The sequence below is a fragment of the Hyla sarda genome, chromosome 5 (assembly GCF_029499605.1).
Source record: "Hyla sarda isolate aHylSar1 chromosome 5, aHylSar1.hap1, whole genome shotgun sequence".
Lineage (NCBI taxonomy): Eukaryota > Metazoa > Chordata > Amphibia > Anura > Hylidae > Hyla > Hyla sarda.
Window position 1 is genome coordinate 216,590,128 of NC_079193.1, and position 12,858 is coordinate 216,602,985.

The window sequence follows — 12,858 nt, forward strand, 5'->3', positions numbered from 1 at the left end:
ACAAAACCATGAGTTACCAAGCTCTATCTACAAATTCCTAGTGACTACTATTCCACTCAAAGCATATAATTAGTAGCACAGTGGCCTGCATAAATCTCAAGACTACTAGTCCCAGCAAAGTCTGTGAGGTATCCTGCATCTTGGTTACCTCAAGAGAAACTGAATAACTGTAAAGATCGTTTCCTGAGAAGTTTAAGTAAAAGTACCAGTTATCTCGTAAATCCTGCTCTGGACATTCCATTATTTATTTCCTGCCGTTTTTGGGCCAGTTGTCGGCAGGGCCTCATTCAGAAAACAACCGCATCCTGGCGTCACGACAAACCAAGGGTTAAAGGACAACAGCAGTGGTAAACATTTATATATGCCAGTGCCAGGACCTCAAAAATAAACAAAATAAACTCGTACATGCCTTCCTACGAGCCCCTGTTGGTCCGGCACAGGCCTCACGGTCCGGCAGTGCTGACGTCATTCCACTTCCTGGGGACGGGGACGCCGCTGAGCCGTCGGCGTATCACCGGCCGTAGCGATGTCCTGCACCGGCCTGTGATAGGCTGAGCCCACTGTCATGTAAGGAGCTCTGGCCGGCTTATTACATGACAGTGGGCTCAGCCTATCACCGACCGGGGCGGGACATCGCTACGGCCGGTGATACGCCGACGGCTCTGCGACGTACCCATACCCAGGAAGTGGAATGACGTCAGCACTGCCGGACCATGAGGCCTGTGCCGGACCAATGGGGGCTCATAGGAAGTTATGTACGAGTTTATTTTGTTTATTTTTGAGGCCCGGGCACGGGCATATATAAATGTTTACCACTGCAGTTGTCCTTTAATACCACCAGACCCTGTAACATCATTGCCTCACCCAGTCACCAAAACTCTAATTCAGATTTCTGTACTTTCCTTTTTCTTGCAGGGAGAAAAGGGTGAAGCCGGTCAACCTGGACCTTCAGGAATAAGGGTAACCAAAAGCTGTTGCACATACATGTATAAAATAATAACATACATATAAAGATTTTAATCATCTTTTGTTTTGCCTACAAAATTTAGGGTGCAGAAGGAAGCAAAGGAGCCAAAGGAGAGGTACTGTAAAATGGGTTAAAATGTATTTTAGCTTCATGATGAGAGACTTGCTTTTACCCTTAGGTTAAGAAACACAATGGAGTAGATTTATCAAAACCTATACTCTATACCCAAACAGAGAGAGATCTCGTGGCTCAGGCAGCCTAAAAGCGATGACAGTTTTCCCTTAAATTGTTGTGCACAGAATAAGTAAGGGCTCGTTCACACAGCCGCCTGCTTCCGTCAAAAAATGCACGTTATGCAACCCGTTTACTAATTTTGCAAATGGGTTGCAAAGGGCTGCAAACGGATCCCATTGATCTCAATGGGATTTTTTTAGAGTCTTTTATCACCCATTTGCACCCGTTCTGTTTATAACCCATTATTTTTGACGGCCAAAAGAATTTTTTTGGCCCGTCAAAAATAACGGGTGAAAAACGGGTCTTTTAAATTTAACATTGAAGTCTATGGCAAACGGATGAACCTTTAATGTTATCTGTTTGCCCCCGGTTTATACTAACCGTTATTTCTTCTGAGCATGCTCAGAAGAGGTGAAATCAACAGACTCCTGCAGTGCTGAGGGACTACTACTACTCCCATCATGTAACAGACTTGTTTCCATGATGGGAATAGTAGTTCCCTGGTTGCAGGAGTCTGCAGGTGGCTGGGGAGACTACATTAGTGCATGTACTACAACCCCCATCATGATGGGGGTTGTAGTGCAGGGGCTGAGGGATTGATCACACCAGGTCTCCTGGTGCAATCAGAAGTTATTAAGCAGGGGAGCGGGTTGCAAGCTCCGCAACCCTGCGATGTATGGTGTGTTTTAACTTTCATTTTTAAATCCCCCGCGGGGAGCCTCAGCGGGGTTTTTAAAATAAACATTGTGAGTGGCAGCGGGGGGGATATGTATATTAAAAGCGCTGTGGGGGGCAAGATATATAGCGCTGCAGGGGGGTGGGCAGACATTTAGCGTTATCTGCCCCCAAGCGCATCTATATACAAATACCGCCGCAGCGTTATGTATGAAAAGTATATCTATCAGCAGCATCGAGCCGCTGGCTGCTGGCACTATGCGCTGTTGATAGATATACTTTTCACATATAGCGCTGCGGTGCCATATTATGACAAATGCGCTGGTGGGGAGTATATATATAATGCACTGGCCGGGGGCATGTCTTTATTAATGCGCTGTGGGGGTCATATCTTTATTAATGTGCTGCGGGGGGCATATCTTTATTAATGTGCTGCGGGGGGTATATTATAAATGCGCTGGGGGGCTAGATATATAGGCTATATGTCTGCCCCCCCTGCAGCACTATATATCTTGCCCCCCCACAGCGTTTTTAATATAGCTATGGCCCCTGCTGCCACTCACAATGTTAATTTTAAAAACCCCGCTGAGAGCCCTGAATGGCTCCTCAGTACCGGCCATTCAGGGCTCCCCGCGTGGGATTTAAAAATAAAAGTTGAAACACACCATACATTGCAGGGGAGTGGAGCATGCTGCCCGCTCCCCTGCTTAATAACTTCTGATCGCATCTCAGAAGTAAGACCTGGTGCGATCAATCCTTCAGCCCCTGTACTACAACCCCCATCATGGAACAAACTCTGTTCCATGATGGGGGTAGTACAAGCACTTATGTATTCTCCCCAGCCACCCACAGACTCTTGCTGCCATGGAACTACTTCTCCCATTGTGGAAACAAGTCTGTTCCATGATGGGAGTAGTAGTAGTCCTGGCTGCAGGAGTCTGTAGGTGGCTGACTTTTCATACTAACAGATGAAAAACTGATGCAAAAGGATGCCACAGAATGTCATCCGTTTGCATCCGTTAGTATTATGGTCCGTTTAGGAGGCAGTGATGGGAGAAATACGGGACGGAAGTAAACGGCTTTGTGAACCTAGCCTAAGGCTGCCTATTGACTTAATATCCTTTTACACTTTTTTGGGCTCTTACCACCAACGTGGAAGTGTTGGTAGTTGGTAAAATTGTTGCAGGAACTAATGGGCCTCCCTAGAAGTGAAGGAGTATGGACTGGGTTCTCATTGAATTCCAGCAGGGTCCATTTAACATAAGCGCCAGGATAGGAGCGGCACATGTTTTAAATGGATCTTTAAACCCCATTTACATGATAGTGTGTCATTTTGGCCTCACCCAACATATATATGGACACTACACTGCTCAATGCAACGCATCCCAGCCTTAAAAAAAATGTGTCAAATATTGCACCAATAATTTGGTGTACAATATTAGTGTAAATTAATCCAATCACAGTTGCTATAAAAAGTCAGACAAGTTTACAGATTTGATATAAAAGATATACACCATTCCCAAGTCTGGTAACAATCTATTTTTATATTTATTATATAAAACAAGTATACCAAGGGCAGATAAAAATTAAATATTTAATAATTCTAAAATTGTTTACTGACCCCTTGTTGGGCAGACAAGGATCATAAACTACTTAGTCCAAGTATATACAGTAATCTAACAGAAATGCACTATACTCCTACATTGGATATGCAAAAAGCAAGATTTTAAGGCTGGGTTCACACTACGGTTTGTCATTACGGTTCCCGTATACGGCTGGGAGGAGGGGTGGGGCTTAATCTCAGCACCCACACTCAGCCGTATTCTGGAACCATAGTTAATGTATGTCTATGAGCCGACCGGAGTGAACCGCAGCCTCCGGTCGGCTGCTTTTTCGGCCATATGCGGTTTCCCGACCGCAAGCAAAAATGTGGTCGACCATGTTTTTGCTTGCGGTCGGGAAACCGCATACGGCCGAAAAAGCAGCCGACCGGAGGCTGCGGTTCACTCCGGTCGGCTCATAGACATACATTAACTACGGTTCCCGAATACGGCTGAGTGCGGCCGCCGCGATTAAGCCCCGCCCACCCCTCCTCCCAGCCGTATACGGGAACCGTAATGACAAACCGTAGTGTGAACCCAGCCTAAGAGGGTATTAAGAAACTGTCAAAAAAATTTTAAGTAATTATTTTATGTACTGGGTCCACAATAAAGTTCTCATCGGTCCAGTTTATATATATATATATATATATATATATATATATATATATATAGTTCACTATTATAGAGGAATCATATTTTACAAATAAACAAGCCTTAGATTCTAGAGCGAGAGAAAATAATATACGTTCCTGAATGATTTGGAAAACGTTCTCCATGTATTTGTTTTTGTATATCCTTTAGTTATTCATTATTGTAAATGCTATCTGAGCTTGGTGCCTGGGTACCTGTTATTCACCCAGCACAGCTCTCAGATGCCAGTGTTATGTGCACTCTAGGCAATTACGGCAAAGGACAGGGGGCAGCATGGGCACTTAGCCGGTCTGTACCTACGCAGCCCCATATGCACTGTATCCGCAGACATGGTTTGGATATAGTCAACTATTTAAGAAATTGGTGCTGCAGACCAGACAGGTGCTCATGACCCTGTCATCAGTTTACTGGCTATCCTTTTCTTGCTCCACCCTACAAGACCTCCCATTTTTCACATGAACTGACCCAGTCATCTAGCCATCACAATTTGCTTGCTCCCCCCCACCCCCAAAACATCAACTAGGGCAGTGGTCTCCAACCTGCGGACCTCCAGATGTTGCAAAACTACAACTCCCAGCATGCCCGGACAGCCTTTGGCTGTCCGGGCATGCTGGGAGTTGTAGTTTTGCAACATCTGGAGGTCCGCAGGTTGGAGACCACTGAACTAGGGGATGGGGCAGTTATCATATGAGACTTTTTCACAGTAAGAATTTGTAAGTATCCAATCATAACCTTCTCTCTTTCCTTCTGTTGCTAATGCAGCCTAATGGAACTGCTCTAATTCTTTATCTTGCAATTTTACAGTATTAAAGTTCCCAAAAAAATACACATAAATTTTACTGTAAAAAACAATCAAAAGAGGAAGCTACAAGAATCCTCTGGCATTCTATCATATTTTTCATCAGTATATATCGCCACCTGCTGGCCACAGTTTAAAATGCAACACTGCATAATATATAATGCTGTATCATAATTTGTGCTGAAAAGGGTACTCCAGAGAACTGAAACGTATCCCCTATGGATGGGGGATGTGTCTTATCACAGGGTGTCTGACTGCTTCAACCCCCGCGATTTCCTGTACAGGGTCCCGCTACCTCGGTGTGCTCTGGTTACTGTCTTCCGAAACGAGAGAAAGTGAGACCTCCTTCAGGGAGTCCAGTTTCAGCTAAGTTTCAGTTCCCTGGAGTACCCCTTTAATTATTAAAGATAGATATATTTTTCACCCCCTTAAAGGGGTACTCCCGTGGAAAACTTTTTTTTTTTTTTTTTAAATCAACTGGTGCCAGTGCTCTCTGCTGACCTCTGCTGTCCATTTTAGGAACTGTCCAGAGCAGCATATGTTTGCTATGTGGATTTTCCCCTGCTCTGGACAGTTCCAAAAATAGACAGCAGAGGTCAGCAGAGAGCACTGTGGTCGTGACATCAGAGAAATCCAAAAAGAAAAACATTTCTTCTGTAGTATATAGCCCCTAAAAAGTACTGGAAGGATTAAGATTTTCTAATAGAAGTTATTTACAAATCTGTTTAACTTTCTGGCACCAGTTGATTTTAAAAAAAAAGTTTTCCACAGGAGTACCCCTTTAAGTTCACAGTAATTTTTTTTTCTCCTTACATTCAGTAACAGAGCTGTATGAGAGCTTGTTTATGTGGGTATTTTGTTCTTTTCAATTGCACCCTTTATTTTACCACGTAATGTAATTCAGAAAAAAAAGTATATTTTTTTGTGTGCAAAAAAAACAAAACATATATAAATATATATATATATATATATATATATATATATATATATATATATAATTTTTTTTTGTTTTTTGTTAAGCCATTTAATGTGTGGTAAAACTATGTGACTCTAATGCCGGTCACTGCTGGTGGAAATCACCATGTATGGAATAGGCTAAGCTTGATACTTCCCAGCGCACTGCAGACTTTGCCAATTTATTGAACTTTAAATGTAACTTATTACGTGTAAATGATCAGTTTATTGTGTTTATATCACTTCTGTTTCTTTAATGTGCATACACTAAGATCTTGATGTTATGAATTTCAGAAAGGTGAAATTGGGGACTCTGGAGATAAAGGACCTGAAGGCAAAAAAGGTGAAGTTGGCGTACATGGACTACCAGGTCCTCGTGGTTTTCCAGGTGAAATAGGCCAACAAGGAAGATCTGGAATACCTGGCATTCCAGGAAAACCGGTGAGTAAAAAGAAATGAGAAAAATCATTGCTGGACCAACATAAGCCATTGAGGGTCTATATGTATAGTATCCCGTGTCTATTTGATGCGCAGGATTTAAAGCTGCAGAGTTTATGCTGCAGATTTCAATGTAAACTACTGGAATGAGCACAGCTTCAAATACTGCACATCAAATATACACAGGAAACTGTACATGTCAATACACCCTCAAACTACATTTTATACAATTTCAAGTTAGAATGGATTGCTAAAAAAGGGTTAAAAGGGCTTTTGCACTTTGCTGAGATGTGTACATTTATTACCCATGACCTGCATTTCATTAATCATTGGTTAAAAAACTGGTTATGAAAGAAATAAAGAGGACGGATGCAAGTGATCTATTGACCGAGCTATCATGGTTAATGGTTAACCCTTTCTGGCTCTGTTTCTATCTGCATACAGGGGTTCTGTCTGGACTTCAGTCAGGCTTTCTGGTATTCCTGAAAATGTAGCACTCTGCAGCTTTATTCTTGGCAGAAATACTGAAATACTGTATAATATTAGAAATGGACACTAGTGCAAATTTCCTCCATGGAAACTAACCTAACAAGCCTTGGAAAGGAGAAGGGCTTTAACAATTATTAATGAATATATCTGTACCGCTGCTGTCATATAATGGTCCCTTCCACTAGTTTTTCTTTAACATAACCTATTGTCACTGTTTTTAAAAATAAAACTGAAAAATGTTCTTTATGTCTTTCTTCGATATAGGGGAAATCTATGACTGAGGACCACGTCATAAAATTGTGCAGTAACTTATTGCGCGGTAGGTCATAACATTTTAGTCCCAGATCTTGTCCACTCAACAGATGCCATATTACTCATGTTAAAGGGGTACTCCGCCCCTAGACATCTTATCCCCTATCCAAAGGATAGGGGATAAGAGGTCTAGGGGCGGAGTACCCCTTTAAGGACATAATGTAATAGAAAACGATCTCAGCTATGTGACAGCACAACTCTGGGCACCATATGGTTAAAATGCAAGTAAAGAATACGTTCACATATTCACATCTTTATTTTGTCTCCATATTACGGCTATATTTTTCTTCCCTAAGCTACAAGAAGAGATGAACAAATAATATAAACATAGATCAAAACAGCAGGCTGTGTATTTTTCATGTACAACTGACTGCTCTGTAATGTTAAAGGGGTACTCCGGTGGAAAACTTTTTTTTATTTTTTTATTTTTTATCAACTGGTGCCAGAAAGTTAAACAGATTTGTAAATTAGGATAAATAAGAAAAGAAACAAGCCCACCCCTCAAGGAGAGTGATAATAAATGTAATATATTTAATAAATGTAATACATTTGTATAATCATTTATTGGCTGAGACCGTGCTTCAAGTATTAAATGAATAAAATTAATAAAATATAAAATACACATAAATTCCCCTCGCAGGGCCCTTGTGGGAGGAATAATCACATAGATATAATCCGGCTATATTGATTGACTGATAGTCCGGTATTGGACTATATGACTGTCCAGCAATAAAGATATATATGAAATGTCCAATATAGTGAGCAATGTAGCCACTGATATAAGAATAGAATGAATAAGTGATATTACCAACTTCGCTATGTTGTCTCCTTTTCGCTGGTAAGCGATAGTACAAGCTGACCTGTGGGGGCACTGGCGGGCGCCAAGCACGGCTGGTTCAGGCAGTGCTGAACCCACGGGTTGCCGTGCCATTGCTGCAGGGGTCTGTAGATGCAGACTGATGGTGCTCCCTCGTGGTGGTAGCGTTTGACGTCAGCGGTCAGACGCTACCACCACGACTGAGCACCACGAGGGAGCACCATCATTCTCCATCTACAGACCCCTGCAGCAACAGCACGGAAACCCGTGGGTTCAGCACTGCCTGAACCAGCCGTGCTTGGTGCCTGCCAGTGCCCCCACAGGTCAGCTTGTACTATCGCTTACCAGCGAAAAGGAGACAACATAGCGAAGTTGGTAATATCACTTATTCATTCTATTCTTATATCAGTGGCTACATTGCTCACTATATTGGACATTTCATATATATCTTTATTGCTGGACAGTCATATAGTCCAATACCGGACTATCAGTCAATCAATATAGCCAGATTATATCTATGGGATTATTCCTCCCACAAGGGCCCTGCGAGGGGAATTTATGTGTATTTTATATTTTAATACATTTTATTCAATTGATACTTGAAGCACGGTCTCAGACAATAAATGATTATACAAATGTATTACATTTATTAAATATATTACATTTATTATCACTGTCCTTGAGGTATGGGCTTGTTTCTTTTCTTATTTATCCCAATTCACACACCTTGGGTATTAGGTATATTGCCCAACCCACCTCGGCCAGTGTACAATTGTGAGCCGCACCACTATTCTCTAGATTAGTAAATGATTTCTATTAAAAAATCTTAATCCTTCTAGTACTTATTAACTGCTGAATACTACAGAGGAAATTCTTTTCTTTTTGGAACACAGAGCTCTCTGCTGACATCATGGCCACAGTGCTCTCTGCTGACATCTCTGTCCATTTTAAGAACTGTCCAGAGTAGGAGAAAATCCCCATAGCAAACATATGCTGCTCTGGACAGTCCCTAAAATGGACAAAGATGTCAGCAGAGAGCACTGTGCCCGTGATGTCAGCAGAAAGCACTGTGTTCCAAAAAGAAAATAATTTCCTCTGTAGTGTTCAGCAGCTAATAAGTACTGGAAGGATTAAGATTTTTTAATAGAAGTAATTTACAAATCTGTTTAACTTTCTGACACCAGTTGATGAAAAAAAAAAAAAAGTTTTCCACCGGAGTACCCCTTTAACACTGATACCAATACTAACAACAAAAAAGGATGTAGTGTAGCCACATGGAGAGCTGCAGTAAATACATTTGGTTTTGTATTCAGACGCCTCAAAATATAGAACTAATATAGACACACAGTTCAACTTAATAAATAAGGAGATGAAAAACAAAACAAAAGTAAGGATATACTATTTAAATAATCTCTCAACTCTTCTCTAAACCATATAGACTTAGGCCGGATTCACATTTTTATGAGATGTATATTTATTTTTTAGAACAGCTACCCTCTCTACTTCACAATATTAGCCCAAGATGTCAACCTTGTGAAGGAAAGCCAGGATTGCCAGGAATGCCGGGTATCCAAGGAAAATCCGGTGAAAGAGGACCACCTGGATACCCAGGAAGAGGAGGCAGATCTGGCTATCCTGGACTTCAGGGACTACCAGGACCCCAAGGAATTAAAGGTAACCGCATCCAGTTTACTGAACTATCGAAAGTCGAACTATCGAATGTTGTATATATTTTTAAAGTGTTTACATATATCTAAGTTACTCTTTTTTGACAATGGCTAAAACAAGGCAAAAAGGAAACCTGTTAAAAAGCACACAGTTTATAATTCAACCTCTTAAAAAATTGGGAATCTATAATAATTTCACATATAATAATGTCTGGAAAATGTGTATATCTTTAAATTACAGGGGATAAAGGACCAAAAGGAGATAAGGGTTCTAAAGGAGAACATGGTATTGGAGAGCAAGGCCCACCAGGAGCTCCAGGTACAAAATGTGGACAATACAAGTTAAAATGCACTGGGTGTAAATTGACAATTTTTACCAGTCAGTGCATGAGGTCAAAAAATAAGCTAGGTGGGGGTCTTACCTGTATGTTGATGTAGGGTACGTTCAGATAATTGTAACTGGACTTTCATCTGACCCTTGTGACTTGTGTGACTCACAACGACTTGCAATTGTGTAAACGTACCCAATGATGGGATCCAAATTTCCCTTCTTAGCTGAAGATCAGTATGTGCATTCACTGTCCTTTGCCATAGGGATGGATGAGAATGAGATTATTGTATTCAGCTCCCCCCTGCCTCACCTCTTAGTTTTATGTTCTATCCTTTTGATGGAATATAAATAAAAAAGGGGTTGTCGTGGGTCACTTTCTTTAAAAGCATAATACAAGTGTTATGAGGGTGTGATGAGGGCAGATGGAATTACCCTAGGGGCAGATGGCATTAACCCCTTGTGTTTGTGATGCCAGGGCATGGTTTATCCTCTACACCACCCGAAGGTATACCGCTCGATCCTGGGCTAGGCACAGGGGCAAATAATGTCTCTGACGCCAAGTTACAGAACAAAGGCAGATTTACTGAGTCAGACAGATGTAACAGTCTATACAGCTTGGCTAGGCCCAAGGAGGTGACCAGTGACTTCAGAGACCATAGGGCTTGCTGGGACTAATAGTGGACTTGGACAGTTTGATGCAGGGCCACGCTGACTTGAGAAAGACTCGACTTGGACTGACTTGACTGAGACTGACTATGACAGACTTTACCCCGTTTGTAGCTTACCAGGTTTTAACTTTCACCTGTGGGGAAGTAGACTTGTGGATCCGTGGCTGCGTGGTAGACTTAGGGCCTTCTTAGGACACCAGACACTCTCTCAGGACTTGGCCTCACTGTAGCTCAGCAAACACTCAAAGAGAAAGAGGAAGCTCCACCAGGGCTTATATGGGGGAGACTCTGGAGGGGTCCCATAGGTCACCCTGTAGGTCATATGGTCACTGGTACCTTCCCTGGTTACAATGACATGACAATAATACCCAAGGCATATGGCAAATTATGTACATTACATTAGATAACATGGATGTTTAAACAAGGAGTATAAGTACGGGGGGGGGGGGGGGCAGGGCTCACGGAATGAAGTCTGTCTGACAGGTCAGCTAGGGTACAGGGTTGCAACTCCTGTACTGGGCCAGCACACAAGTTAGTTTAGTAATGGAAGTAATGGATTTATTTACAAACTATATATTGGATCCACATGTTATTTATAACAATGTCTCACAGGACTACCTGGAATTAATGGAAGCAATGGAGAAGGAGCGGTTGGGCCTCCTGGAAGTCCTGGAAAAAATGGAGTACCTGGAGTTCCAGGTAAACGTGGATTTCCTGGATCTTCTGGTGTTTGTGACCTATCTTCTTGTCTTTCTGCTTATGGAGTTAGGGATGACCCTTTCAGAAAAGGACCAAACTTCTGATTCTAGAAAGGTCTGATTGGTTTAAAGGCTTTATCCTGTATATTACCTCTGGGAAAGGAACTATTTGATATGTTACAATGCACAACAGAGAGTTTCTGCTGCACACATAATACAGTATACATCTTGCACTGATGTCTTCATATTGTTTCTAAATGAAATGCTGTCATCAAAAAACTTTCCATGGTAATGCAGTAGCTTATTGAAATAGGTATATCCTATTCTTATTTTCCTAAGGAGGAATTCTTACATTTTTAAGGTCTTACATGCTCTAGAATCGTTGAATCAAAGCTGCTGACTTACTCTCTGGTACTTTGGATCATATGAATAATGTACAATGTTTGGAGCCTTTAAAATGTGATCTCCTATAGTACAATAAAACAGGTTGTATAGGTCAGAAAACCAATGTTAAATACTCTTTTAGGGCACTGTAAGTTAATACAAGATGATTCTCAACAGGGGACCCCATCTATTTATGAGAGGGGGTCTACAAATAGGAAACCTCGCCCTGGAGGACTTAGCATGTCCATACATGACACAAAATCTTACAAAAAGTCCCCAGTGAGTCTTGGGGACCAATCCCCTTATTTGAGGGGGGGGGGGGGGAATAATAGTCTGCACAGTCTGGCTAAAATCCTATACCTGCCCTAATGTTTCGCTAGTAAACCTTATTTTCTAATGAAACCTGGTGTCCCTTTGAGAAAGCTAAGTTTACTAGCGAAATGTTAGGGCAGGTGTAGGATTTAAGCCAGCCTGTGCAGAGGGAGAGATAGTCTCTATGGAAAACTTCAAGAGTAAATCCTAAGAGAATATTCAGTGATCAGTGAGATAAGCAATCCACTGAGACTTGTACAAGAGCACCATCTAGTGGGCAAAACAGTTCTCAACTGACTACACAGTCTGATAATTTTAATCTATCTCTTGTGCAATTTCAAAATAAAGGTTTTCAGTGAAATTAAAGAAAAGTTATGTTTTTGGTGGGTCTTCAGTGAAGGGTATTATTCCCCAGAGGGGTCCCCCTCCCCCTTAATAAAGGGAATCGGTGAATTGATTCATACATGACACAGATTCTCCATCTATCCAGTCTTGATGTTGTAGACAGTCACTCCATTATCACCAGGAGTTATACAATCATTGCAGTAAAGAAGTAAAATTATTCCTTCTCTTCTCTGAGGGAAAAAGTTTATTTGCAAATTCTAACATAAAATGAACATATAATGCTAACACACTTTTTGTTTGAAAGGTAACGTACACACTTGCCTAATGGTTTCCATTCCTAACAGAAGCAAATATTCAGTGCTCAATCCATTATACAAGTTATAATTGAGTACATTGCAGGTTTGACATGGTTTACGCCATTTTGGTGGCAACACAGTCTAATAGAGGACTATGGCCCAGACACTTTTAAGACTTCAGGGTTGAAAAACAGTTCTGTCTGGGCACACAAGACAATAA

The 12,858-nt window shown here is 41.5% G+C and overlaps 1 protein-coding gene across 1 annotated transcript in view; it reads left to right on the forward strand.

The window, feature by feature from the left end:
• The window catches only part of LOC130273790 (collagen alpha-1(XXI) chain-like), a 98,006-nt gene extending 86,050 nt beyond the window's left edge, over positions 1–11,956 (forward strand). The window contains exons 24-30 of the mRNA XM_056521120.1: positions 916–960; positions 1,050–1,082; positions 6,176–6,322; positions 7,073–7,127; positions 9,423–9,611; positions 9,846–9,923; positions 11,216–11,956. Coding sequence (XP_056377095.1) covers positions 916–960; positions 1,050–1,082; positions 6,176–6,322; positions 7,073–7,127; positions 9,423–9,611; positions 9,846–9,923; positions 11,216–11,406 — 738 coding nt within the window. The 3' untranslated portion in view covers positions 11,407–11,956. The remainder of the gene's footprint in view (positions 1–915; positions 961–1,049; positions 1,083–6,175; positions 6,323–7,072; positions 7,128–9,422; positions 9,612–9,845; positions 9,924–11,215) is intronic.
• The last annotated feature ends 902 nt before the right edge of the window (positions 11,957–12,858 follow it).